We start from the raw sequence: 23,799 nt of genomic DNA, 5'->3' as shown, positions 1-23,799 counted from the left end.
TGCTCCAGTCATTAAGAGGCAACGTGGAAGCTCGTTCGTCTTCTCTCTGCTAGGCTCATAATGTGAAAAATGAAGCTTAAGAAAAATTAGCCAAATTACCAGCCCAATCCTTCAGCAGAAAGCAGCGGCTCCATTACACACATCTATAAAAGCCGGGGCTTGAAAGCCAAGAAACACACAGAGATGTGAAATGCGGAGAAGAGCAGAGCAGACATCTGTTTTAAAGGGAGCCGGTCGGGCAAAACGCCAGAAGCCGTACATCTCCTCTGGCAAACAGATGAACACCCGGCCTTTCTCGCTTGTGTCCCACGGCCATCCCCGAGACCGGAGGGAAATTTTGCACAAGGGAGCACAGCGCAGAGGCCTGTGAGCGAAGCCATGCGTATTTATTTATTATGGCATTCATATCCCACTTTTTTCCTCTCGCAAGGAGCCCAGGGCAGATTACATGGTCCTGGTCCTACTTCTCCTCCCCACACCCATTGCATCTTCACAACAACCCTGTGAGGTACGTTAGGCTGAGAATCCGCACCCGGCCCAAAGTCACCCACTGAGCTTCATTGCCGAGCTCCGACTTCATCCCGGGACGCTTAAGTCCCAGCCCAACACCCTGACCCTTATATACCATCCTGGGCCTCCAGTATGCCGGCACAGAATTCTCTGCATGGCTAACCTGTGTAACACAGATGTTCAGAATGCGGTTTTAAAAGTTCACAACTTTGCAGGTGGAGAGAGGAAAGGGTTCCACTCTTGGGGCTGTGCAGTTCTGTGAGAGTGCAGAAAAAAACCAGAATGAGGAGACACGTTCCCGAGATCACGTTTTGTTTTTAAAAAGACAAATATTCTAGTCCTTATGACTGAGAAAACACCGCAGGAACGTATCAGGGCAATGTTATCTCCAGTATTTGAGGCACTAAGCCTGGGTGCACCAGTTGCTGGGGAACATGGGTGGGAGGGTGCTGTTGCACCGTGTCCTGCTTTGTCGGTCCCTGGCCAATGGCTGGTTGGCCACTGTGTGAACAGAGTGCAGGACTAGATGGACCTTTGGTCTGATCCAGCATCAGGGCTCTTCTTATGAAACCTCCAACGCCAGAGAGGTAAATTAATCATTTCCAACAGCTGGGCCTTCCACACAAAAACGGAACCTCCTTCAGCAAAGTTGCAGCAGAAGATTTGGCTAGCAATGGTTTAGATTGTATATTCCTTGGGGCAAAGACCTGTCTTTTTGGCTTATCACTCTGCAAAATGCTCTGTGCTTTGAAAGCACGACGGAAATTAAGTGTCAGCAGCGGTTTCCATGCTGCCTGTACCAATGGGGCCTGACGTGTTAATATCTGAATGAAGGTGTTGAAGAAAAGCAGGGGATCTGAACCCGCCACCCCCTTCAAGGGAACAAGCCAGGAAGCTGTCTGGTATGGAGTCAGACCCTCGGTCCATTTAGCCCAGTACTGTTGACACTGACTGGCAGCAGCGGTTCTCCAGGGTTTCAGGAAGGAGGAACTGGGGACGTTTCTGCATGCAAAGCAGATGCTTTACCACTCAGACACGGGGACGGACACACACACATCCTCTTCAAGGTATAACTCGAACCCTCAACCTGTCCTATGTGCAGCTTTTGGAATCACCAGATGGAAAATAGCACTGGATAACATGTAATAGCAATCAGAACCGCCCAGAGAGCTTCGCCTATTAGGCGGGATAAAAACGCAATAAATAATAAATAAATAAATCAGAGGCCAACAGGTTGCATACAAATTGGAAGGTGTGTGTGTGGGGGGGGGGGGGGGGGACCAGAAATGGAAACAGGCAATCATGAGAACTCCCCGTCTGCTCCATGGACTATATTCACACAAGCTCTGTTCCAGCACCAAGGTCTCATTCTCACATAAAGAATAAGGGTTAATCTCATTGGAAGGGGTGAATCTGCCTTATTAATTAACTATAATTAATTACAATTAACTAATAATTAATTACAATTAATTTATTATAATTATATTTCTATACCCCTCCCACAGCCAAAGCAACTCAGTAACCGAAATTTAAATCCATAAAATACAATAGCCCTAATAAAATCTAATATAAACATCTTATGTTTTAAAGAAATGCCGAATAAGCTGCCTGCCCCAACGTTTGAAAAGTAGAGGATGGCACACAAAAGCCTCGTTGCCCTGTTATTCCTCCGCGTTTCCACACCCAACCTGCGTCATTCCTCCTCTCCCTCTGGTGTTTCCCCTTCTGACGAAGTTTATACTGTAAGCTCCTTGGGGCAGTGACCTGCCTGCTTTTTGCTCAAGTTACTCTGTACAATACACTGACGGTGCTATATAAAAGCAAATGTTTGTTTAAAGGAAATGGTCGATCCTGGCTACAGTGGAGAGGATGACTTTGCTGATTTTCTCCAAGATTAGGGGGAGCATTCTTGCAAAGGTGAGGTAGAAATCTTACAGATTTTATCGTTTAAGAGCACTCCTTCTGAAAAGTGGATCTTTGCTGCCCCCTGGCGTCCAGCAACGGATCCAAGACCACCAAATTTAATAGAGATAAATGCCAAGTTCTACATCTAGGAAATAGAAACCAAATGCAGTTACAAGATGGGGGACACTTGGCTCAGCAATACTACAAATGAGAAGGATCTTGGAATTGTTGTAGATCAAAAGCTGAATATGAGCCAACAGCGTGATATGGCTGCAAGAAAGGCAAATGCTAATTTGGGCTGCATTAATAGAAGTATAGCTTCCAAATCACATGAGGTACTGGTTCCTCTCTATTCGGCCCTGGTTAGGCCTCATCTAGAGTATTACATCCAGTTCTGGGCTCCGCAATTCAAGAAGGACGCAGACAAGCTGGAGCGTGTTCAGAGGAGGGCAACCAGGATGATCAGGGGTCTGGAAACAAAGCCCTATGAAGAGAGACTGAAAGAACTGGGCATGTTTAGCCTGGAGAAGAGGAGAGGGAGGAGAGACATGATAGCACTCTTCAAATTCTTGAAAGGTTGTCACACAGAGGAGGGCCAAGTTCTCGATCCTCCCAGAGTGCAGGACATGGAATAACAGGTTGAAGTTACAGGAAGACAGATTCCAGCTGGACATTAGGAAAAACTTCCTGACTGTTAGAGCAGTATGACAATGGAACCAGTGACCTAGGGAGGTTGTGGGCTCTCCCACTAGAGGCCTTCAAGAGGCAGCTGGACAACCCTCTGTCGGGGATGCTTTAGGGTGGATTCCTGCATTGAGCAGGGGGTTGGACCCGATGGCCTTGTAGGCCCCTTCCAACTCTGCTATTCTATGATTCTATGAAATCAACGTGCCAAAGGAACAAAAATACCAGTTTCAGACAGATAATCTAACACGACAAGAGGTGAACTACTGAGAGCACATTATGCCGGTATGCCATCACCCATATTATCGCTGCTGGGAGCAATTCAATGTGCAGATCAGCAAACTCTCAATATAAGTGTCCCCCTTTTTTGCGTCACTGAAAGAAATTCAAGATAATTCACAATTAAACCAACAAAAGCTACTATTTGTCCTTCGAAAGTCCATCTTCCATATTTCCCCCCGCCCTGTTTCAGCCCCGTGCGCCCTTCTCAACTTCATTTCCCCATTGATTTGCTGCCCACACAAATCAAGCAACTAAAACTCCGGTTGATTCATCTACGCATTAAACAGATTAAAACTTGGGAGCCCTGGTGTACAGGGCCCTGGAACTAACAGACATAAGAGGTCCCATTTTTTTTTGACTCCAAACCACTTATTTCTTTGAAATTATTTTTTAGGGCACCTTTTATGGGTAGCGTGATAATCTGCTACCAATAATGCCTCTGAGTCTCTCTCAGTTCTTCGAGGAAACTGAACGGTTTCCCCAGCTAGGCTTCTAAAGAGCCTAGCTGGGAAAATAGCGGCAAATGCTTTTTCGAAGGGCTCCCACCCCCATGTCCATTAGAAACCTTGCCTGTATGTTGTCCGGCTTCACAGTCACGGCCCCTGCGTGTCACCTCCTTCCTCTTCCCTCTCCTGGGTCTTTCCTCTGTTCGGACATTTTGTCTGTTGTTGCTCGGGCTCATTAGCTGCACCTGCCAGCCAGCTCCTACCTGCTCTGGGAGGGCTGTAATTAGTTTCAGGTGGGGTAGCAAGGTGATTCTACATGGCTTCTCACATGTAGAATCATCTCAAAGCAGCATTACTGCAAACATTTTTTTTAAGTATTTATTTTAAATGTTTCTTGGATGCCTTTCAGGGCATAAGGTGGCTTACAGCAGTATTTTTTTTTTTGTGGGGGGAGGTTCAGTAAAAAGTAGGGTGACCCTATGGAGAGGAGGACTGGGCTCCTGTATCTTTAACCGTTGTATTGAAAAGGGAATCTCAACAGGTGTCATTTGTATGCATGTAGCTAGGGCTGGACGTGGTGGGGTGGGTGGGGTGTCAGCATGGGCCTATGATTTTGAGGGGGGCTACTCCGAGTCCCCCTGGGCAAAGTTGCTTGATTTTTTCTGTTGTTGACGATGAATTTGCCCAAAGAAAAGCACGTAAAGCATTTCTGAATGTGAAGAAGTGATGTCTTATATCCATCTTGAATAAAAGTACTTGCCATTACCTTTTTTATAAATTGTTCTAGTTCATATGTATTTAGAACTGATTAAAAAAATACTTAATGAGCAGTTTGAAATGGGGACTACATTTCCCATTTGGCCCGGGCCTACGACCAGCTTTGCCTGGCCCTGCATGCAGCACCTGGTAAAATTCCCTCTTCATCACAGCATTTAAATTCAGCAGTTTGCCCTGCCAGACGTATTGCCAAAGCTGCCCTTATATACACAGGTTATATATGCAGTCAGAATATATCTTTGTACTGAATTTCCAGCAGAACTGAAATCCAGCAGTTCTTTGAAGCATCCCACAGGACACATAGCAAAAAATAAATACGACAAAGAAGAACAGAAAGGAAAGGAAAATCTGGCAGGTCTGGAACAGACAGACAGACAGACAGAAAGAGAGAGAGAGAGGAGTACTTAGGCCCACCAGGGCATAAACCATTGCGGAGAGTGACCTCGGCAACGCCAGCCTCCTCCACTCTTTTCTCAAAGAGCTTGGTTGTACACGTGGGATAAAGCAGGGGCAGGCAACTTGTAGGGTAACACCTTTGAAGGGCCCTGGACGGCATAGCCAATGGTGAGGCATCATGGGAGTTGTAGGCCGAAAGAACTGGAGGCCACCCCGGGGGGTCAAGGGCCCCTGACCAGCTGAAAAGTAGCGAGGAGAGCGTGGCCCTGTTCAGAATGGATTGCTTCAAATGGCTTATGGCCTTATGTATATGTGTTTTCTTTTTTATTAGGTGTGATGTTATGTAAACCTTTGTCATGCTTTCCCACGTGAGGAAAATCCACACGTGGGAAATCTACAGCTTTCTGTAGAAAATAATAAAATTACTGAAAATTCAAATAAGACACCTTAAACCACGGTGAATATGGCTTTTTGCTTTATTCGCCGTGGTTAAAGCCGTGGTTTAAGGTGTCTTCTGAACAGGGCCTGTGTGATTTGGAGAGCGGAAGGCAATAGTCCAGGCCAAGGAAGCTTAACGCTTCCCCTGCCAGTTGAGGAGACACCTTTGTGGGGAAGAACTGCTAGGCAGGAGTGGCAGGTGGATTATTAAACCACGAACCCCACAACTGCTGTTTGCCCCTTGCAAAAACCCACTTATTCCACCCCCTGCTGCTTTACAGTGGCATTTGGGGGTGACTGGTGTCCCCCAACCCCACATTTCGTTCCACCTTCGGTGCAAGGGAATACGAGAGAACCACGATCTTCTCAGCTTGAGGGCAAAGCAGCAGTGACCTGTAAAAGGTGTAAACAGTGTAGAAAAGGAGTTTACTACTGGAGTTAGCCTGAGAAGAGACTGTCCACTTTAACACCCAGTGAGAACCCTTCAAGCTGCGTAAGCCAGGCTCCGCTCAACCCGCGCAACACAAGGGGAGAGTAACGCCATTCCTTTCACCCACGGGCCCCTGTCAGCATTCCTGAACTACACCCCAGGGGCCCGGAGGTGGAATAAACCCCATCCCCAAATCGACAGAGGGCCCATAATTGTGTGCAAGAGAGCACGGAGAACACTGAATCCACTCCAGGCGAGGACCGAGGAGGGGCCAGAATCACAAGGCCGGGAACCGGTTCTCCGAAGGAGCAGGACAAGGAGGAGTCTTCGTCGCCACTTTTACATCCCGCTGAAAACCTTCAAGACTTCCGCTTTCAGGGAAGGCGGCGAATGCGCACGTATCCCCGGGGCTCCGATGTCCGTCTCCCAGCACTCAAACCCACAGGTGCCGAGGTCCTGGATGGCGGCTGCTACCACAGAAGGAGCCGTGTCTGCCAAGAGAGGACACGCAGCGAGTTGTTGTGAATCTCAAAGTATCAAATATCGCACCATGGTAGACCTGAAACCCATCTCTCTGACAATCCTTTCCCAGCTGCATCCAAGGTGATTTAAGAACCCTTTGGGTCTTTGTCCTCACAACCACGCTGAAAGAGAACTCAAGAACAAAACTAAAATACATAACCGCCTTTCGATTGGAGACCTTCCATATAAAATGCACAATTTCTGCCACTGAGCTATGGCTCCGTAACCCTTATTAACGACCGGTCTTTATTGCTTATCTTATTCCAAAATGGGACAGGTACGTTGACGCTGCTGCATGAAAATATAAACAGCTACGTTCTGTAAAGTAGGCCAGTATAATGATCTCCATATTGCAGATCGGGTGTGTGTGATGGTGAGGGAAGAGAGGCTGAATAAGCAGTAATGTAACCTGTTTTAATATAATTATAGACGGAGCTAATAAATTTATCCATTTATAATATCTATGGAGTCGTCTTTCTAGACCGTAGGCCGAGGTTATCATTTGAACTTCCTGGGTCTCAGTCCCTGCGCACAACAGTTCTCAATAGGGATGCCTGGATTTCACGAAATCCATCTTGTGTGTGTTTTATGGATTGTGCTTTGTCATCCGTACACAGACGGATTCCAGTTTTTCCCCCGTGATGTGGAAAAATACGCAAATAATTCCGTAAGGACGTTTGTGACAATTTACATGATTTATGTTAGTACGTAACGTTTAGCGCACTGTTCCCCACTCCATCCAACTTCTCCCCACATATATTATCCGGCGTGGCACGTATGTCTCAGCCGAAAGTCACATATTTTCCCTGGAATGAATTTGCATAAATTTCGGGGAAGTAAATAAATAAATAAATAAACCTGGAAGTCCGCGGACTCCACACGGCCCAGGGAGGCCAGTCCACAACGGATTCCGCAGGTCGGATTCTTAGCAACGCGAACACATTTTAGTCCATCTCGCATTTCTCTGGCATCCCTAGTTCTCAACAAACTCCCTTTCAGATTTGAACAGTAAAGAACGAAAGCTTGTAAGCAACTTAAAAAGTAGGGCTGTGCATGGACACACACACCCGAACCGCTTTGTGGCCCGATCTGAAACTTTCATATCGGGCCCAAAGCACTTCGGGTAAATCCGACTCTCCCCCACTCCACGGAGCGAGATCTGGAGGGGCAGATCAAGATTTCCCCCCCCCCATCCCTACTTACTTGCCTCCGCGGCAGATGGCGGAGGCAGGTAAGTGGGGAAGGGGTGACAAAATGGGGGCCGAATAAGCTTCCCTCCCCCCTGCACCCTTACCTGGCTCTGCCGCCGTCGCCGTACAGACTGCGGTGGCGGAACCAGGTAAGCCCCCCTCCCCCCCCACTTACCTGCCTCTGGCGCCGGACCACAACGGACACAGGTAAGCCCCCCCCCCACTTACCTGCGTTCGGAGCTCCGGATGGAGGTGAACCACTTTGCCTCGATCCGCAGCTCCCCTGACCTGATTCGGATTCACCTTTGACAGAGGTGGATCGGGTCGCTCCGCTCCGGATTCACGATCCGAATCGAAGCGGAGCACAGCCCTATTAAAAAGAAGGGAGGGAGGGAGGGAGAGAGAGAGAGAGCAAGGGCACCCACTACTGATTGCTGACCTGGCCGTAGCAAAGTGATGGCACAGCCTCCTCCGCCGGCACCGGTCAGTTTGCTGTGCAGCCCGTGCGTGGCGGTGACCTGGCAGACTCGGTCCAGCGAGGAATGACCGACCCCAATCACATTCAGGTGATGCTGGTTAATGTCCATGAGTTCCTTTTAGAAAGGACAACAGCTGGAGTTGTGATTCCATGCCCTCCCAACAATACAATAAAGGCGTCTGCTACATAATCCACAAAGCTTTATTAAACATCTCAACATCTCTCCTCATCCGAACGCTCGAAGGTATCCTCTAAGCTTAATTTGGCTAACAAAGCTTCAACAAGAGTAGGATTATTTGCTACAGTCCAACAGGCACTTTGGCTCAGGGTGGGTCTTTCCGGAGAAGCCTCTCATGACCCGCTACCCTAAGGGACCGCCTCCCACCTCCTCTCAACTCCGCCCGCTTGACCCTGCGGCGGACTCTGGGATCTGTCCACTCCAACGTCCTCTCCCCCTAAGACAGGCTGAGTTCCCAGGAGTGGCAGGCGGATGGTCTCTGAGCCATCTGCATTTTCACCGATAACCTCTTGGCAAGATTCATCCTTGACTTCTGAAGAGTCTTGGAGAATCTCCTCAACTGCTTCCTGTGTTGGCTGGTAAATTTCTGGTCCTTCCTCTTCATATTCTGACTCCAAATGACCCCTCGAACCCCCTTCTCCCACACTACGACTCGTTGATCTGGAAGAGGATGGCGATCAGGGGCAGGAACGCACGAATTTGCTGCCTCGCACGGAGTTAGGCCATTGATCTATCAAGCCCTGAACTGTCTACTCTGGCCGGAAGCAACTTTCCAGAGTCTCAGGGGGAGAAGGATTTTCACCAACCCTCCTGCCTGGAGCCCTTTTAACTGGAGATGCCCTGGACTGAACCTGTGTATTTCCCTGTCTGTGGGAAGCAGGAAACGGCACCTGTACGGCCAGAAAAATGTGAGCAGCAGTTCCTTGGGTGAAAGGAAACTCTATAGCACACCACAATTACAACAGGGAAGTAAAGGAAAAGGTTATTGATCTCTCCCATTCGGGTGGGAGGCTAGCAGAAAAATTCCAGCCATACCTAGAACATTTTCCAGGCAGAATTTACCCTGCTGAAACTCCCTGCTTGGCTTTGCATTTCGAAAGCAAGGTCCTAGCCCTCATGGAAACTGTTAATGGGAAAACTGACGAAACAGAGAATCACCCACCTCCAATACGGGGTAGTGTTCCTGTGAGGGGCGTTCAGCCATGGCTTCAAGGACGCCTTCACACTCCTGAGAAATGGCGTCTATCGACGTAAGCACCGGCTCCATTATGGCAGGAAACTGCAAAAGGAAAAAATCAGTGGGCGAGAGAGAAAGACATTTTTCTTTCCAAAAACGGGAAAGAGAAAGCATGCACGTCTACACGAAACCAGGCTTCTAGCATCATCCGTTACCCCAAATTGGGAACTGATAAAGACCGAATCAGCAAACAGCCCTCCCACAGAACTTAATGGCAGCACTTGCCCTGGTTACAAAGAAGTTTTAATTTATATCAACAGTGGTTGATATAAACATTTGAGTGCAAGGCGGGTGAACATCCAAGATCCACACGGAAAGGGGAGCAGAGTCTAAGGATGCTGTAGAAAACGTGCTCTTATAATTGAAAAGGGTTTTAAGTTCCGTGTTGTCTCATTCTTGCTTCTTATATATGTACTCTTACAGCCTCCTTGTTTTTATTTATTTATTTGTTATTACGTTTTTATACCGCCCAATAGCCGAAGCTCTCTGGACGGTTCACAAAAATTAAAACCATAATAAAACAACCAACAGTCTAAAAACACAAATACAAAATACAGTATAAAAAGCACAGCCAGGATAAAAACCACACAGCAAAATTGATATAAGATTAAAATACAGAGTTAGAACAGTAAAATTTAAATTTAAGTTAAAATGAAGTGTTAAAATACTGAGAGAATAAAAAGGTCTTCAGCTGGTGACGAAAGGAGTACAGTGTAGGCGCCAGGCGGACCTTTCTGGGGAGCTCATTCCACAGCTAGGGTGCCACAGCAGAGAAGGCCCTCCTCCTAGTAGCCACCTGCCTCACTTCCTTTGGCAGGGGCTCACGGAGAAGGACCCCTGTGGATGATCTTAAGGTCCGGGCAGGTACATATGGGAGGAGGCGTTCCTTCAAATAACCTGGCCCCAAACTGTTTAGAGCTTTGAATGTTAATACCAGCACTTTGAATCGGGCCCGGACCCCTTGAAAAAGGCCTTAACACCCACCCAACCACCCGAAATGGCCAAAACGCATTGGGGTTTTGTACAATAAACTTTTCTACAGCAACCTGAGACTTCTCTCCCATTTTTGTGTTGATATAAACATTTGGCCTTTTGCCTTGAAGAAAGCCTTAATCCCACCCACCCCAAAAGGCCGAAACTCATCAAGTGGAGTAGAAACAGTTAGAGACCAGTCGTGCAATTGCCCGGGTGTCTTTGCTCTTCTTCTTTTCCACGATTTGAAACCCTGAGGAGGTTCTTGCGATTCTTCTGATACATTTATGAAGAAGTTCATAACATAATGTATAATAAAAATATGCATCCTAGCCAGTCGCAAATATGTATTTACTAAGGGAATGTTTAACTTTTCACCCTAAGATGCCCTGTTGCCAAGCAAGCAAACAAAAAATGTCTCTGCGCCATATTTTGGTCCATATAAAACAAAAATAAAACATTATTTTTTTAAAAAAACAGAGGCAATACCTTCAATAGTTTGTCTTTTACTCCTGCAACCAAGATCTTGGTGCTCCGTGGAACTTTGGTGTTGGTTAATAAAATCCTTAACATGGGAACTCTTAAGAAGAAAAAGACAAATATTTCATCTCCTCCCCAAGGAAGCTGTCTAAATCTCAACGTTTTAACCTATTTACCAATCCCCCTTAGCTGAAAATAATTGGCTCCATCCCTTTTTTGCTGAACTCACATCCCAATTCTGAAACTGGGGAGGTCAAAGAGTTTTCTGCCTGGGCGGCAGGTCAAATCAGGTCGCCTCCATCCAAAATGGAGGTTGTCACCAGAAAATGGCGACTTTCTGGGCAAGTGGAGAAGGGAGCGCCAGAGGAAAGTACGGATACTGAGTGGAGATGTGGAGTAAGAAGAAATGGGGAAGGACATATGGAATGTGCATAAAACACGTGTGAACGGTACAGAAACGTAGGTACACTGGGCATATTTACACTACACGAATAATGGTTTTATAGACCAGTTTAACTGATGCGTTTCCCCAAAGAATTCTGGGAGTTGTATTTTTATTTATTTTATTTATTTATTATTGTATTTATATCCTGCCTTTTTTTCCTCCAATGAAGCCAAGGCGGCGTACATAATCCTCCTCTCCATTTTATCCTCACAACAACCCTGTGAGGTAGGTTGGCGCTGAGAGTCTGTGACTGGCCCAAAGTCACCCAGTGGGTTTCCATGGCCGAGTGGGGACTAGAACCCGGATCTCCCGATTCCCAGTCCAACACTCTAACCACTAGGCCACACTGGCTTTGATGTGATGACAGCACTAAGATTTTTTTTCCTATTGCAGCCTTCCCCAACTTGGTGTCCTCCAGATGTGATGGACTACGTCTCCCATGTTCCCCCGGCCCAGGTTATTTTTGGCTGGAGAGGCCGGGGGTTGAACTGGAGACTGCCTGCGTGCACAGCAGGGGCTGTCATGGAGCTACGGGGGCCCCTCAAGCAAGTTGAGGGGGAAAGCATTACAAAAAGGCTATAAGAAAAAGAGGCTCTTAGCTCTGGTGCTAAAAAACGTCAAAAGAAATTTCTTTCATGAGTAGGTCAGTGCAGTAGAAACTTAGTGTAAAGGTCCATATATCGTATTAGACTATGAGTGTTGTTTCCTTTTAATTTTAAGTTGGATGAACTTGTTTACAATGTAATATGAATGTCTTATAGCTCCTGAAGAAGGATCCACAGGATCTGAAACGTTGAGCGTTGAACAAGTTTGATTGAAAGTTTTTTTGAATATTTTTAAATTTTTATATTTCGGATAAAAATAAAGAAATTTCTTTTGACATTTCTTAGCACCAGAGCTAATAGCCTCTTTTTCATAGAATCATAGAATAGCAGAGTTGAAAGGGGCCTACAAGGCCATCGAGTCCAACCCCCTGCTCAATGCAGGAATCCACCCTAAAGCATCCCTGACAGATGCTTGTCCAGCTGCCTCTTGAAGGCCTCGAGTGTGGGAGAGCCCACCACCTCCCTAGGTAACTGATTCCATTGTCGTATTGCTCTAACAGTCAGGAAGTTTTCCTGATGTCCAGCTGGAATCTGGCTTCCTTTAACTTGAGCCCATGATTCCTTGTCCTGCACTCTGGGAGGATCGAGAAGAGATCCTGGCCCTCCTCTGTCGGACAACCTTTCAAGTATTTGAAGAGTGCTCTCATGTCTCCCCTCCATCTTCTCTTCTCCAGGCTAAACATGCCCAGTTGTTTCAGCCTCTCTTCATAGGGCTTTGCTTCCAGACCCCGATCATCCTGGTTGCCCTCCTCTTATAGCCCTCTCAAGCAACCATTAAGGAAGCGTCCAACGCTATCTGCTTTGGCTCTCAGGTGAACCCTGCACAGCCAGGGGACTTCCCCCTCCAGGGACTGCCACCCGCGAAGCTGAAACGTCAATTAGGAGCCATGTTCTGAGTTAGCATTACCTTGACATGCCACCAGCAGCCATTTAATTGCCCCCCCAAAAAAGGCCCATGTTTTGCGAACCAAAATAACTTTGCTTTCTAATATCACCGACGCGAATAACCAGTGTCTAGCATTAGCCGCTAATAGAGCAATTTCACGCCCGGCGAAAGATTTTAATGGAGTCCGATTACAGCTCGCCGGCACAAAGTGCAGGGAAGGCTGAACCTGCTCTGTTTACAGCACTGCAAATCCTCAGCGAGTGAGCGGTTTCTCTTACACGATGCTCCCTTGCAAGACGTCACTGCAACTGTGGCTGGACGTCGGAGCTGGGAATTAACATTGATCCTTTTTGTGTGGAGATGTTCTTTTAGACACCAGGTATAAATGGAGAAGGCCCAAGGACTGCGAATGCCACTCAAGCAAGGCGAACACGCTCATCCCTACTGGCTAAACGAAAGGCCGAAGGCAGAGTTCACCAACCAATTAAAACCTTTTACATTTTTGTTCGTTTGGTTTTTAATTTAAGCCTGGATACCTATTTTTAAGCAGGTTATTGATGGGATTTATACATCGAAACCCTGTTAAAATGCACCTTTTAGGGCACGCTGAAGAAAGAAAACTCTCAAGCTGAAAACTGCAATTCATTTTCAGGGGAAAATTCTAAATTCGTGTAAATACATCCTTTGTCATTAGCGCTGGGAAAGTGGAATAGGATTCCAGCTTTGACGATGACACGTGTCTAGAGACAAAATGGCTTCTCAAACACAAACAAACAGACAATGAAGGAGTTCCAGGCTCAACGGTATCTCAAATGCAACTGAGCGCTTCAGTTGTTTGGAGAAGTGGTATTAAAAGCGGAGCAGGGGGTTGGACTTGATGATCTTGTAGGCCCCTTCCAACTCTGCTATTCTATGATTCTATTCTATGTCTCATCGGAATTAAGTCCCATTGAGTTCAAAGGAGCTTAATCTCAGGTAAGTGGCTGCAGGATCGCAGCCTAGGTTGCCACTTTTCAGGAACGTGCTCAACTGGCCACGTCCACTTGCCCCCCATCTGCAGAATTCCGCTTCCCCCACCCTGCCCCCAATTTCTAGGCCTGTGATGAAGTTTCTGCACTATGACTCTCCAACCCTCCAAGCCTCTGACCGGTGCCTGTCAACCACAAAAACAGATCCGCCTGATCAGTGGGCAGTTTACTATCCTCATCCCTCATCTTGAAAACAAACCGACTTTTTACGCAGAATAAATATTCATGCCAAAGAGACCTTACTTTTTCAACGGCGTGATTTTCCCCGACTGGTACCGCAACGCTCCGCCTAAAAATCAGGGGAAGGAAAAAAGAAGAACAGGATCACTACAAAGCAGGTCGCTTTATTAGACCATTTGTCTCCCCTGCACCAAGAACTCAATTGCACACAGACAACCAGTTAAGGGCAACGTTCCTTTGCCATAAAGGAAAAGGTTCTGGTTAACGCCAAGGGGAAATGCATTCTCGGGGCCGTAGGAAATATTTTTGTGGATGGTTTCACAGCCCATTCCAAAAGGAGGATTCTGTTGAGCAGACCCATAGTCGGGGGGTGGGGGTGGGGGAAGTGGGGCCAGTTGGCATGGGCCTATGATTTGGAGGGGGGCTATTCCGAGTCCCCCTATTTATTCATTTATTTATTACGTTTTTATACCGCCCAATAGCCGAAGCTCTCTGGGCGGTTCACAAAAATTAAAACCATAATAAAACAACCAACAGGTGAAAAACACAAATACAAAATACAGTACAAAAAGCACAACCAGGATAAATCCACACAGCAAAAATTGATATAAGATTAAAATACAGAGTTAGAACAGTAAAATTTGAATTTAAGTTAAAATTAAGTGTTAATTTGCTTGATTTGTCTGTTGTCGATGAATTCGCCCAAAGAAAAACACGTAAAGCATTTCTGAATGTGAAGAAGTGATGTCTTAAATGCATCTTGAATAAAAGTGCTTGCCATTACCTTTTTGCATAAATCGTTCTAGTTCATATGTATTTAGAACTGATTAAAAAATACTTAATGAGCAGTTTGAAATGGGGCCTAGGTTTCCTTTCTGGCCCGGGCCTATGACCAGCTTTGCCTGGCCCGGCCCACAGTTGCTCTGGTGTAAACAGAAAGGGGCAAAATCATCATAATCATCATCATCTGAGAGTGCCTTGGACCGCAAGAAGATCAAACCAGTCCATACTCCAGGAAATAAAGCCAGACTGCTCATTTGAGGGAATGATACTAAAGGCAAAACGGAAGTACTTTGGCCACACAATGAGAAGACAGGACACCCTGGAGAAGAGGCTGATGCTAGGGAAAGTGGAAGGCAAAAGGAAGAGGGGCTGACCAAGGGCAAGATGGATGGATGATATTCTGGAGGTGATGGACTCAACCTTGGGGGAGCTGGGGGTGGCGACGGCCGACAGAAAGCTCTGGCGTGGGCTGGTCCATGAAGTCACAAAGAGTCGGAAGCGACTGAACGAATAAACAACAACAATAATAATATATTTCTCACCCGCCTCTCCGACTGGATCGAGACAGGGAACAAGAACAAAATACATAAATACTGATTAAAAACATGGCATACACGGTTTAAAAACATCCTAAAAGCATCCTAAAAACATACCAAAGTATCCTAAAATTCTACTGGATAGGCCTGCCGGAAGAGATCAGTCTTGACAGTAATGGAAGAGAAGACATACCCCAGGTGCCCACAGCATTATCCACGCCAGACGGGTTTCCGTGGATAACCTGCTCTCCTCGGAAGGCCCAGCTGTTGATTACGTCCAACTCCTCTTCAGTCCACCTGGAAGACAGGATGTGGCCTTATATCCCCGGGCCGGGCTCTCTGTCTAGCCTGCCCCAATACTGTCAACAGCAACAAGGGCGTCAAATCTCCTTCGGCCCAAGAACTGAATTCAGTTCCCGAGCAGCTCTCGGCAGGCCGAAGGCAAAAGGGGTGAGGCCAAAAATACAAAGAATGCCCGGTATGTTATGTCTTAAGGCTCTTCCTGCCAGCAACGGTTAGCAGAGGCATTTCAACCTTTCTGAAGGGGAGAAGAACTGGGCCCAAGCCAGGAAATGACCCAGTGCTGGATTTAGGAACAAGCCAAGTAAGCCGTGGCTTAGGGCCTCGTATTATGAGGGGCCTCTAAATGTGTTGGAGATAACCAAGATGTAAGATAACTAAGAGGAAATAGCTTTGGCTTAAATAGCTTGGAAAGTCGGGTGTGGTTTGCAGCAGAGTTGCCTTATGCAGAGAAAGCGTGGCAACACGGCATTTAGCCTTGGAGGCAAGAAGGACAAACTAGGGCCAGTTTAAAAGAAGTTCAAATCAATTTACTTCTTTAGCGCTTTTATACCCATCTCCAGAGAAGGCTTTGTAACACCCTTTAACTACAACCACCTCCTAACGCTGGGTGATAACCTTTCATTACCCTTCCTATTATAATGTAATACTCATTTTTCTCTTTATTTTTATATTGTGGAGCCTCTGAATCTTGATATGGCTTAGAGCCTCGGCGTGACTTAATCTGGCCCTGAAACCGCCAACTAACTGGCAGCTGGGCAGGCGGGACTGAGGGAAAGGGGACGTGGCAGTCTGGGGACCCCCGGCAGGCTGAATTTGGCCCACGGGCCAAAGGATCTGCATCCTCGATTTACACCGATTGGCAGCCCAGGGCTTCAGGTGGAGAAAAGTTCCTTCCACAACCCCTGCCTCTTGCTACTTTTTGAAGAGACACACGTGATCTTCTGAATGCAAAGTATACCTTCTACCATTGAGCTGTAGTTCATTCCCTGAGCGATGGAAGCCAAGCACACAGTGCTAAGAGTACAAGAACAGCAAAATGTTCTCACCTGGCTGGCACAGTGTGCCGCCTGAAGCCCACCGGCCCCCAGATCTGTCTTGGCAGCCCAGCTTCAAGGGCGGAAGCAAGATTTGCGGCATTTCATTCCCCGCCCTCGACCCCTACCTTGCTAGGGACTGGCCCTCCCTCAGAGGGTAAGCGATGACTCCGCACCCAGACAGCAAGGCCCCAGCCAGGCAGACCGAATAAGCCGCGCTGGAGCCGAGGCCGGCCCCCGTGGGCAACTCCGACCACACCAAGACGTCCATGCTCGGCAGGACCCTGAAAGACACGACGGCACCGAAAAGTCATCTCGGAAACACAACCGATCCCTTCGGGAGCAGAGACGAAGCGTTTAAAAACCAGCCTCCCAGAGCGCGAAGAACCAGCTCACGGAACAAACCAAAGTGAAACAAAGGAGCCAAAGATAACGCAGCCTCCAGGAAAACCCATGTTTTCTTACGAGGCTGCGGCATTCACAGGTCCTGCACCGCTCCCATCCAGAGCGAAGTGACAACCTGGCGAGAGGCGTAGCCAAGCCTTACCCTCCTTTGGACGCGATGGACAGGTACAAGTAGAGAAACGCCACAGTTGCGATGCTGTGTACTCCTGCAGCTCCGTCAGCAAGGCCTGCAAACGCTTTCAGCTTCTCCACTTGCTCTGGGCTTGGGGCCTGAGACTCCGGCCGGTCGGCTGACGGAAAAACACACGGCGAGGAAGACCGTCATTTCCCATTCCTTACACGTTAAGACGCCTTCCTGCTTTATGCCGCTCTAACCTCCTTTCTAATTAACCAAAAGCACAGCAATGTCATTTGATTTATACAGGTCACAGATCTCAACTTCTGCCTTGGCACAGAACTGGGCTGGTTGAATTTCGAGCACGGCCGTAATCTAACAGGCTGTCAGACTCTCCAGGGCAGGAACAAAGCGAGTCCCTTCGCAGCGGCCTCGGAAGCAGACGGAGGCAGCTAGCGGTCCGGAGGCAAATCGATCCTCGGCGCTAAGGTGCCCACCTACCACAACCATCTGACCCTTTTAATATGTTATGGGGTTGCCTCCAATGTTAGCCCTACGCGTGGAAATGAAGGGGCTTTAAGTTCGCCATGACTACCTTAAGCTCCGTTCATTTCAATGGGTCTACTCTAAGGAAGACTAACATTGGGTGCAACACATTATGCTTATTTATTTATGTATAGTGCCACCTAAATAAGTGGGGATTTACAGGGCAAGGTGAGCAAAACAGAGAGGTCTCTGCCCTGAAGACCTTACCATCTAAATTTTGTCAGAGGTGGAGGGAAAAAGACAGAGAGGAAAGGGCAACAGCTTTCTCTGCTGTGGCACCCCGGCTGTGGAACGAGCTCCCCAGAGAGGTCCGCCTGGCGCCTACACTGTACTCTTTTCGTCGCCAGCTGAAGACCTTTTTATTCTCTCAGTATTTTAACACTTCATTTTAACTTAAATTTAAATTTTACTGTTCTAACTCTGTATTTTAATCTTACATCAATTTTGCTGCGTGGTTTTATCCTGGTTGTGCTTTTTATACTGTATTTTGTATTTGTGTTTTTAACCTGTTGGTTGTTTTATTATGGTTTTAATTTTTGTGAACCTCCCAGAGAGCTTTGGCTATTGGGCGGTATAAAAATGTAAAAAATAAATAAATAAACAGGGAATGAATATCTATTTATATACCGCCACTGATGTGCATGGTGTTTTACAAGGTGCAAAGGGGACAGGTCTCTGCCCCAAGCGGCTTACAGTCTATAATTAAACTCGGGAGAGACAATGGTAAATACCGTATTTCTTCGATTGTAAGACGCCATCGATTGTAAGATGCACACTAATTTCAGTTAGTCACCAACAGAAAAAAAAACCCTAAGACACACCCGCGATTCTAAGACGCACCCCATTTTTAGAGATGTTTATGTGGGGGGAAAAGTGCGTCTTAGAATCGAAGAAATAGGGTAGGAGAAATGTGAGATACGTATTCGTAGATACAGTAAGACAAGGGTAGACAACCTGACGCTCTACAGATGTTTTGGATTCCAAATCCTATCGGTCCCAGACAACAGGGCCAATGGCCAGGGCTTATGGGAGTTGTAGTTCAAAACATCTGGAGGGCGCCAGGTTGGGGAAGGCTTGGTTACCCAATGCCATGGAAAGGTGAGTTTTGAAAAAGGATTTAAAGAGAAAGAAAGAGACAGCATCATTGAAGTGTTCTGGGATGTGTATTTTGCTGTCGTTCCATTTTTATGATGCTGTTTCATTTATATTTGCTTATGCTTTTATTATTATTATTATTTATTTATTTATATAGCACCATCAATGTACATGGTGCTGTACAGAGTAAAACAGTAAATAGCAAGGCCCTGCCGCATAGGCTTATAATCTAATAAAATCATAGTAAAACAATAAGGAGGGGAAGAGAATGCCAACAGGCACAGGGTAGGGTAAGCTGGCACAGGGTAGGGTTCATTGGAGGAAAAAAGGCGGGATATAAATGCAATAAATAAATAAATAAAATAGGTCTAGTCTGAGCACTTGGGTTCTTCCAATGCGACAGTTTCTTCAACTGTGATGTTCCCTGGATGGTGTTCTCAGAAGGGCTATCAATACCTTCTGATTCCCCTTGAGCCTAGCAAAACATAGATCCAACAACAGGATCCTCCTCTTTCTCTGAATTTTCATTCAGTTCTGGAGTGGTCCAGAACTGAACAACAATTAACTTATTGTTAAGATTCTACTTCAATTTTTATTGTGCCAGCGACTGTTGGGTTGTAGAGCTGGAGGAGCAAATTTTGCAGGCAGAGATGTAACAAGGTACGAAGACGTCCCCGTGAGAAGGAGAGGTAAAGCCCTTGAAAGGACTCCACAACGTGGCAAGCAATATCCAGGCCTACTCTCCACATCGGGTGCCAGGATACGCAGATGTGAGACCCAACACGTACACAGGACTTCCTGAGCAGCCCTGGTTCCTGGTGGGGCAGAGCAAAGAAAGGGGGTAGTAGAACCCCCTGACACCACAGGACTCACCGGGAAAAGCTGCTAGCAATGGCCGGAGTTCAGACGTTTGCCAACATAACCTGGTCCCGATATTTGGTAGCTGCATCTGGACTTTCCCATCGTCTCGAAGGGTCATCCGAAGGAACGTTCTCAAGTTCAAAGCCACCGCCAAAGCGACCTGCATTCAGGAAGCGGGAAAGACATTACAAGTACAGATCTACATAGCAAGGGTGTTAGGAAACGTTACAGTGAATTGACTTCGTATATGATGCCCAGATATATTCCTTTCTTGCAATATTTTTCAAGTGCGAAATTTATTCTGTGTTCGGAAAACCAAACATCACACACATAGAGATTTAACTTTGGTAGAGGAAGAAACATAAGATAGAAGCGAGAATAAAAATGTTTTCAAAAAGAATACAGAACAATAAGCTTTTCTGGGTAGTGGCATGCAACGTAAAACAACAAGGGAAATGTTGGGAAATGTTTGTTGACCAAGAGAATTAAGAAAGCACAGCTGCAAATGGCTAGTCAGTAGTATTTAAAAATGTAATAAATAAATAAATATTTAAAATCATGGATGATTTACAAAACCTAGAAGACAGGTACAAGGTCATATTAGTACAAGGTCATATTGGTTTTGTGAAAGAAATACAAGAGTTGGTCACCATTAGGTTATCACTAGGATGGTTAGTATGCTTCTTCAATGTCATTAATTTATATTATTAATTATTATTATTATTATACATTTATATAATAATAATGGTTTTATCCTGGTTGCGCTTTTTATACTGTATTTCATAATTGTGTTTTAACCTGTTGGGTGTTTTACTGTGGTTTTAATTTTTGTGAACCGCCCAGAGAGCTTTGGCTATTGGGCGGTATAAAAATGTAATAAATAAATAAATAAATAAATACATTTAATCAGCCTTTTAATTTCATAACGCTTGGCATGCAAAACAATTGAGAAAGCCAGTTCTGAATTTGCTAGTTGCAAGAAGGGGAGTTCTATTTATTTTATTTACCACATTTTCATACTACCCTATAGTCCAAGCTCTCTGGGCATTTCACAAAAATGATCCTGGGTTGCATCCACTGTTAGTCTTACTTAAAGTAGACCCATCGAAATGAATGAGACTTAGGTTAACGTTGGATTCAACGCAGGAAAACTTATTGGAAAGGGAAAAAAAACTGAGCCAAACTGGAAAGGAAATCTGACAGACGATCAAACGAGTCCAGTATTTAAGAAATCATATGGCAATGTGTTTCCAATAAGAAAATATTCCAATAATCAATTAAGGACAAAATGATGGATATGCTGTATCTCCTCTGTTAACCCTGAACAAGCAGCTGATTTGAGTACCTTAAGGCCCTATTTTTTACTTATTTTATAAAATGTTTTATAAAAACAAGCAGTTTATACGTTTACAATTATAAATAAAATGTTTAAAAGTGGACATTAACATCTTTATTCACGACCGTTCTAAGTGCCCTGTTGGGGAAAGGCTTTTACAGCAGTGATACTCCGATGCTGGAAAACTCTCACCGGAAATCCTCTCTTGACGGGCCTGTTCAGAAGACACTTTAAACCCTGCTGCTGATTAAGACTTTTGGTAAAGCAGCAAGGTTTAAGGTGTCTTGTGCGATGCGTTTTGCTAAACCCTGCTCACTCACTAACCCCAGTCAGACTGTCTGCAGCGGTTCTAACTGTGGCTTAAAGTGTTGTGTGCACCAGCACAGCTTGTGGTGACTGCTAACCCCAGACAACCACAGTTTCGCTAAGCACAGAGCCTGAAGTGTCATCTGAACAGGCCGGTTATCTTTTCAGCACCAGGAAGACACCTCCTTATTTCCCAGACGTTTTATAGTACATTCTGATGGACAGCTACTCAGAAGCCCCACTGAGTTCAACCAGACTCCCAGGTATAGGAGTCTGCAGCGTATAGGAGTGCAGTCTTAAACCTGGTTCAGTTTCCAGTTCAACTTTTATCTCCACCCAATAATTTTATGCTGCTTTTATATATCAGCCATCATGGTTGCTTTTATTCTAAGTTTGTGTCATCCAGGGAGCTCAACTGAAGTGTGGGCTAGAAACGCTGGACATCATAAATAATAAAAGTATTAAAACACCATCTCCAACCTGTCAGGGTGTTCACTGTTTTTTTAAAATCAACAGCCCAACATATTTTGGAAATAGCAACCAAAAGGCTTACCTTGCCGTGCACAACAGCATGTTCGCCGTGAAGTATAACTTTCCCTGGAGCAGAAACGACCCACGTCTTGTTCAGCATTTCTCCCCGGACTTCCCTTCAGAAGCAAATCATCCATATGCATACTAAAAGTTAACACACACACACAGAAAAGCAACCAGAATCACACACCCCCAAGCTCTGCAACTAGCAGGCCGAACTACCTGCTCTGTTTAGGTGCATTACAGAGGTCCTATTTGGCACCGAACTAAGATCATAGAATCATAGAATAGTAGAGTTGGAAGGGGCCTAAAAGGCCATCGAGTCCAACCCCCTAAAAGACCATCGAGTCCAACCCCCAGATTACCCTGGCGCAGAATTTTGAACTCGCAGTATAGCAGGAAAAGCCAGATCACTTTATAACAAAATATTTAGGGCCATAAGAAGTCAACTCCCCTTGCAAATCTGAACGCTGGGATCTGAACGATGGAGGAGTTCAGGCCGAATTAATCATCACATTGCAGTCACCCAGGCTCACCCAGGAGCATGGAACCATGTTTTGGATTCTGGGTCACAAGGATTCACCGGCTTTGCCTCAAGCTACATTCCTCAAGCCTCTTGCATCCCCATTCTTAACGCTCCTGCCCCCTACACACCGGTCTTCGTTTCTGCTCCCCAAACCCACATCTGCACAAATAATCCAGCCATCTTGCCACCCACACCGGTCACCTCCACAACTGTACTCACGGGGCGTTCCACCACACCCTACTTTAACTGGGTTTCTTAATCCTTAACTGCTCACCCTCCGGCCTCGCCTCCTCCACGGAGGCTGCAATCCTGTGCCCACATCGCTGGGTGAGTAAATCCCAGTGAATTTAGTGGGGCTTCATTCATAGGAAGGGTGTTCCGTTTGTGCTCTGCAATACCCCATAAAGTTTATCTGGGACTCCTCAATGTAATGGCAGGGAAACGCTTTTAAAAGTCTCCTTTACCGATCTTCCCCGATAATGGTCAGGGTGCACCAGGTGCATTCTTGGGCATGTTCTCTCCAGCAAGACCCAACGCGCCTGGCACCGCACACTCCAGAAGACGCCCCATAATCCTCGCAATGCAGCGCGTGAGAGTTGCGTAGCAAAGATGCTCCGGGGGGGGGGGGGAATTCGTGGAAGTCAAACCAACACAGCAAAGCTCCACCGAGACGTTTGACAAGAGATGCCTTCTGGCTGAACGTTGCCCAGAATCTGGCTTGAAGGGTAGAATAGGAAACTCCCGGGCAATTACAGCCAGGGGTAGCTCAACCTTCCCTAATCTGCGGCTGTGATGGACTACAACTCCCAGCATTCCAGCAGGCTAGGGGATGGTGGGAGCTGTAGTCCATCACATTGGGAAGGCGCAGGTTTGGGGAATTTCATATTTTAAAATAATTTTAGAAGACTGGAGCAGGCAGGGGACCATCGGAGCCTGCTTCAGTTGGACACCCCCCTCCAGCCCCACAGGGCTAACATCTTCACCCTGTGGGGAAGAAGAAGGCGCTGTGGGTCTGCCCCTCCATTGGGAGAGGAGAGGACGGAGCAGGGCCTCCCCACCAGCCTGAACAGTCTCCTTCATTCCTTTTTCTTTTCTCCCTCTTCCCTCCCCATCCCCTTTTCCTTGTGTGTCGTGTCTTTTTTTAGGATGTAAGCCTGAGGGCAGGGGCTGCCTTCTTTACTGATCAATTGTAAGCCGCTCCGGGAGCCTTTTTGGCTGAGGGGCGGGATAAAAAATACTCCAAATAAATCAATAAAATAAAATAATATCGTTTTCTGACCCGTCTTCGGAGCCCAGCCTTGGCTGCTGCCTGCCTTTTTGCACTGCACCCGCTTTGTCCCCCACCGCTCCCCAATAACTACCCCTGCCTTGCACCGCGCACTGCATGCTGGGTGGGCAGGTGCCCCACTCACCTGTCGCCGTCGCTGCTGCTGCTGCTGCTGCTGTGACTCCGCCCCCCTCCTTCCCGGCTAAAGCCTGAGCGTTCCATGAGGGCGTGGCCAGCCCACCTCG

The 23,799-nt window shown here is 46.5% G+C and overlaps 1 protein-coding gene across 4 annotated transcripts; it reads right to left on the bottom strand.

Moving 5' to 3' along the window:
- Window positions 1-3,577: 3,577 nt before the first annotated feature.
- On the bottom strand, window positions 3,578-23,732 carry MVK (mevalonate kinase). 4 transcript variants are annotated; one of them, XM_063143944.1, is made up of 11 exons: window positions 23,700-23,732; window positions 21,784-21,905; window positions 19,601-19,748; window positions 17,114-17,261; window positions 16,695-16,850; window positions 15,423-15,526; window positions 13,974-14,019; window positions 10,776-10,866; window positions 9,240-9,356; window positions 8,020-8,173; window positions 3,578-6,359 (listed from the first exon to the last, which is right to left on the bottom strand). In XM_063143944.1, the coding sequence occupies exons 2-11, from the start codon at window positions 21,859-21,861 to the stop codon at window positions 6,208-6,210; spliced, it is 1,194 nt and encodes a 397-aa protein (XP_063000014.1). In that variant the 5' UTR covers window positions 21,862-21,905; window positions 23,700-23,732; the 3' UTR covers window positions 3,578-6,207. The 4 variants fall into 4 exon arrangements, with proteins under 4 accessions (XP_063000014.1, XP_063000015.1, XP_063000017.1 ...); XM_063143945.1 differs by having other exon boundaries at window positions 21,784-21,877; window positions 23,700-23,726; XM_063143947.1 differs by lacking the exon at window positions 23,700-23,732 and adding an exon at window positions 22,752-23,052 and having other exon boundaries at window positions 21,784-21,877.
- Window positions 23,733-23,799: the final 67 nt, after the last annotated feature.

The sequence above is a fragment of the Elgaria multicarinata genome, chromosome 18 (assembly GCF_023053635.1).
Source record: "Elgaria multicarinata webbii isolate HBS135686 ecotype San Diego chromosome 18, rElgMul1.1.pri, whole genome shotgun sequence".
In the NCBI taxonomy this organism is placed as follows: Eukaryota; Metazoa; Chordata; class Lepidosauria; order Squamata; family Anguidae; genus Elgaria; species Elgaria multicarinata.
The sequence above is the reverse complement of the archived record's forward strand: the minus strand, read 5'-3'. Positions and strand labels throughout refer to the sequence as shown.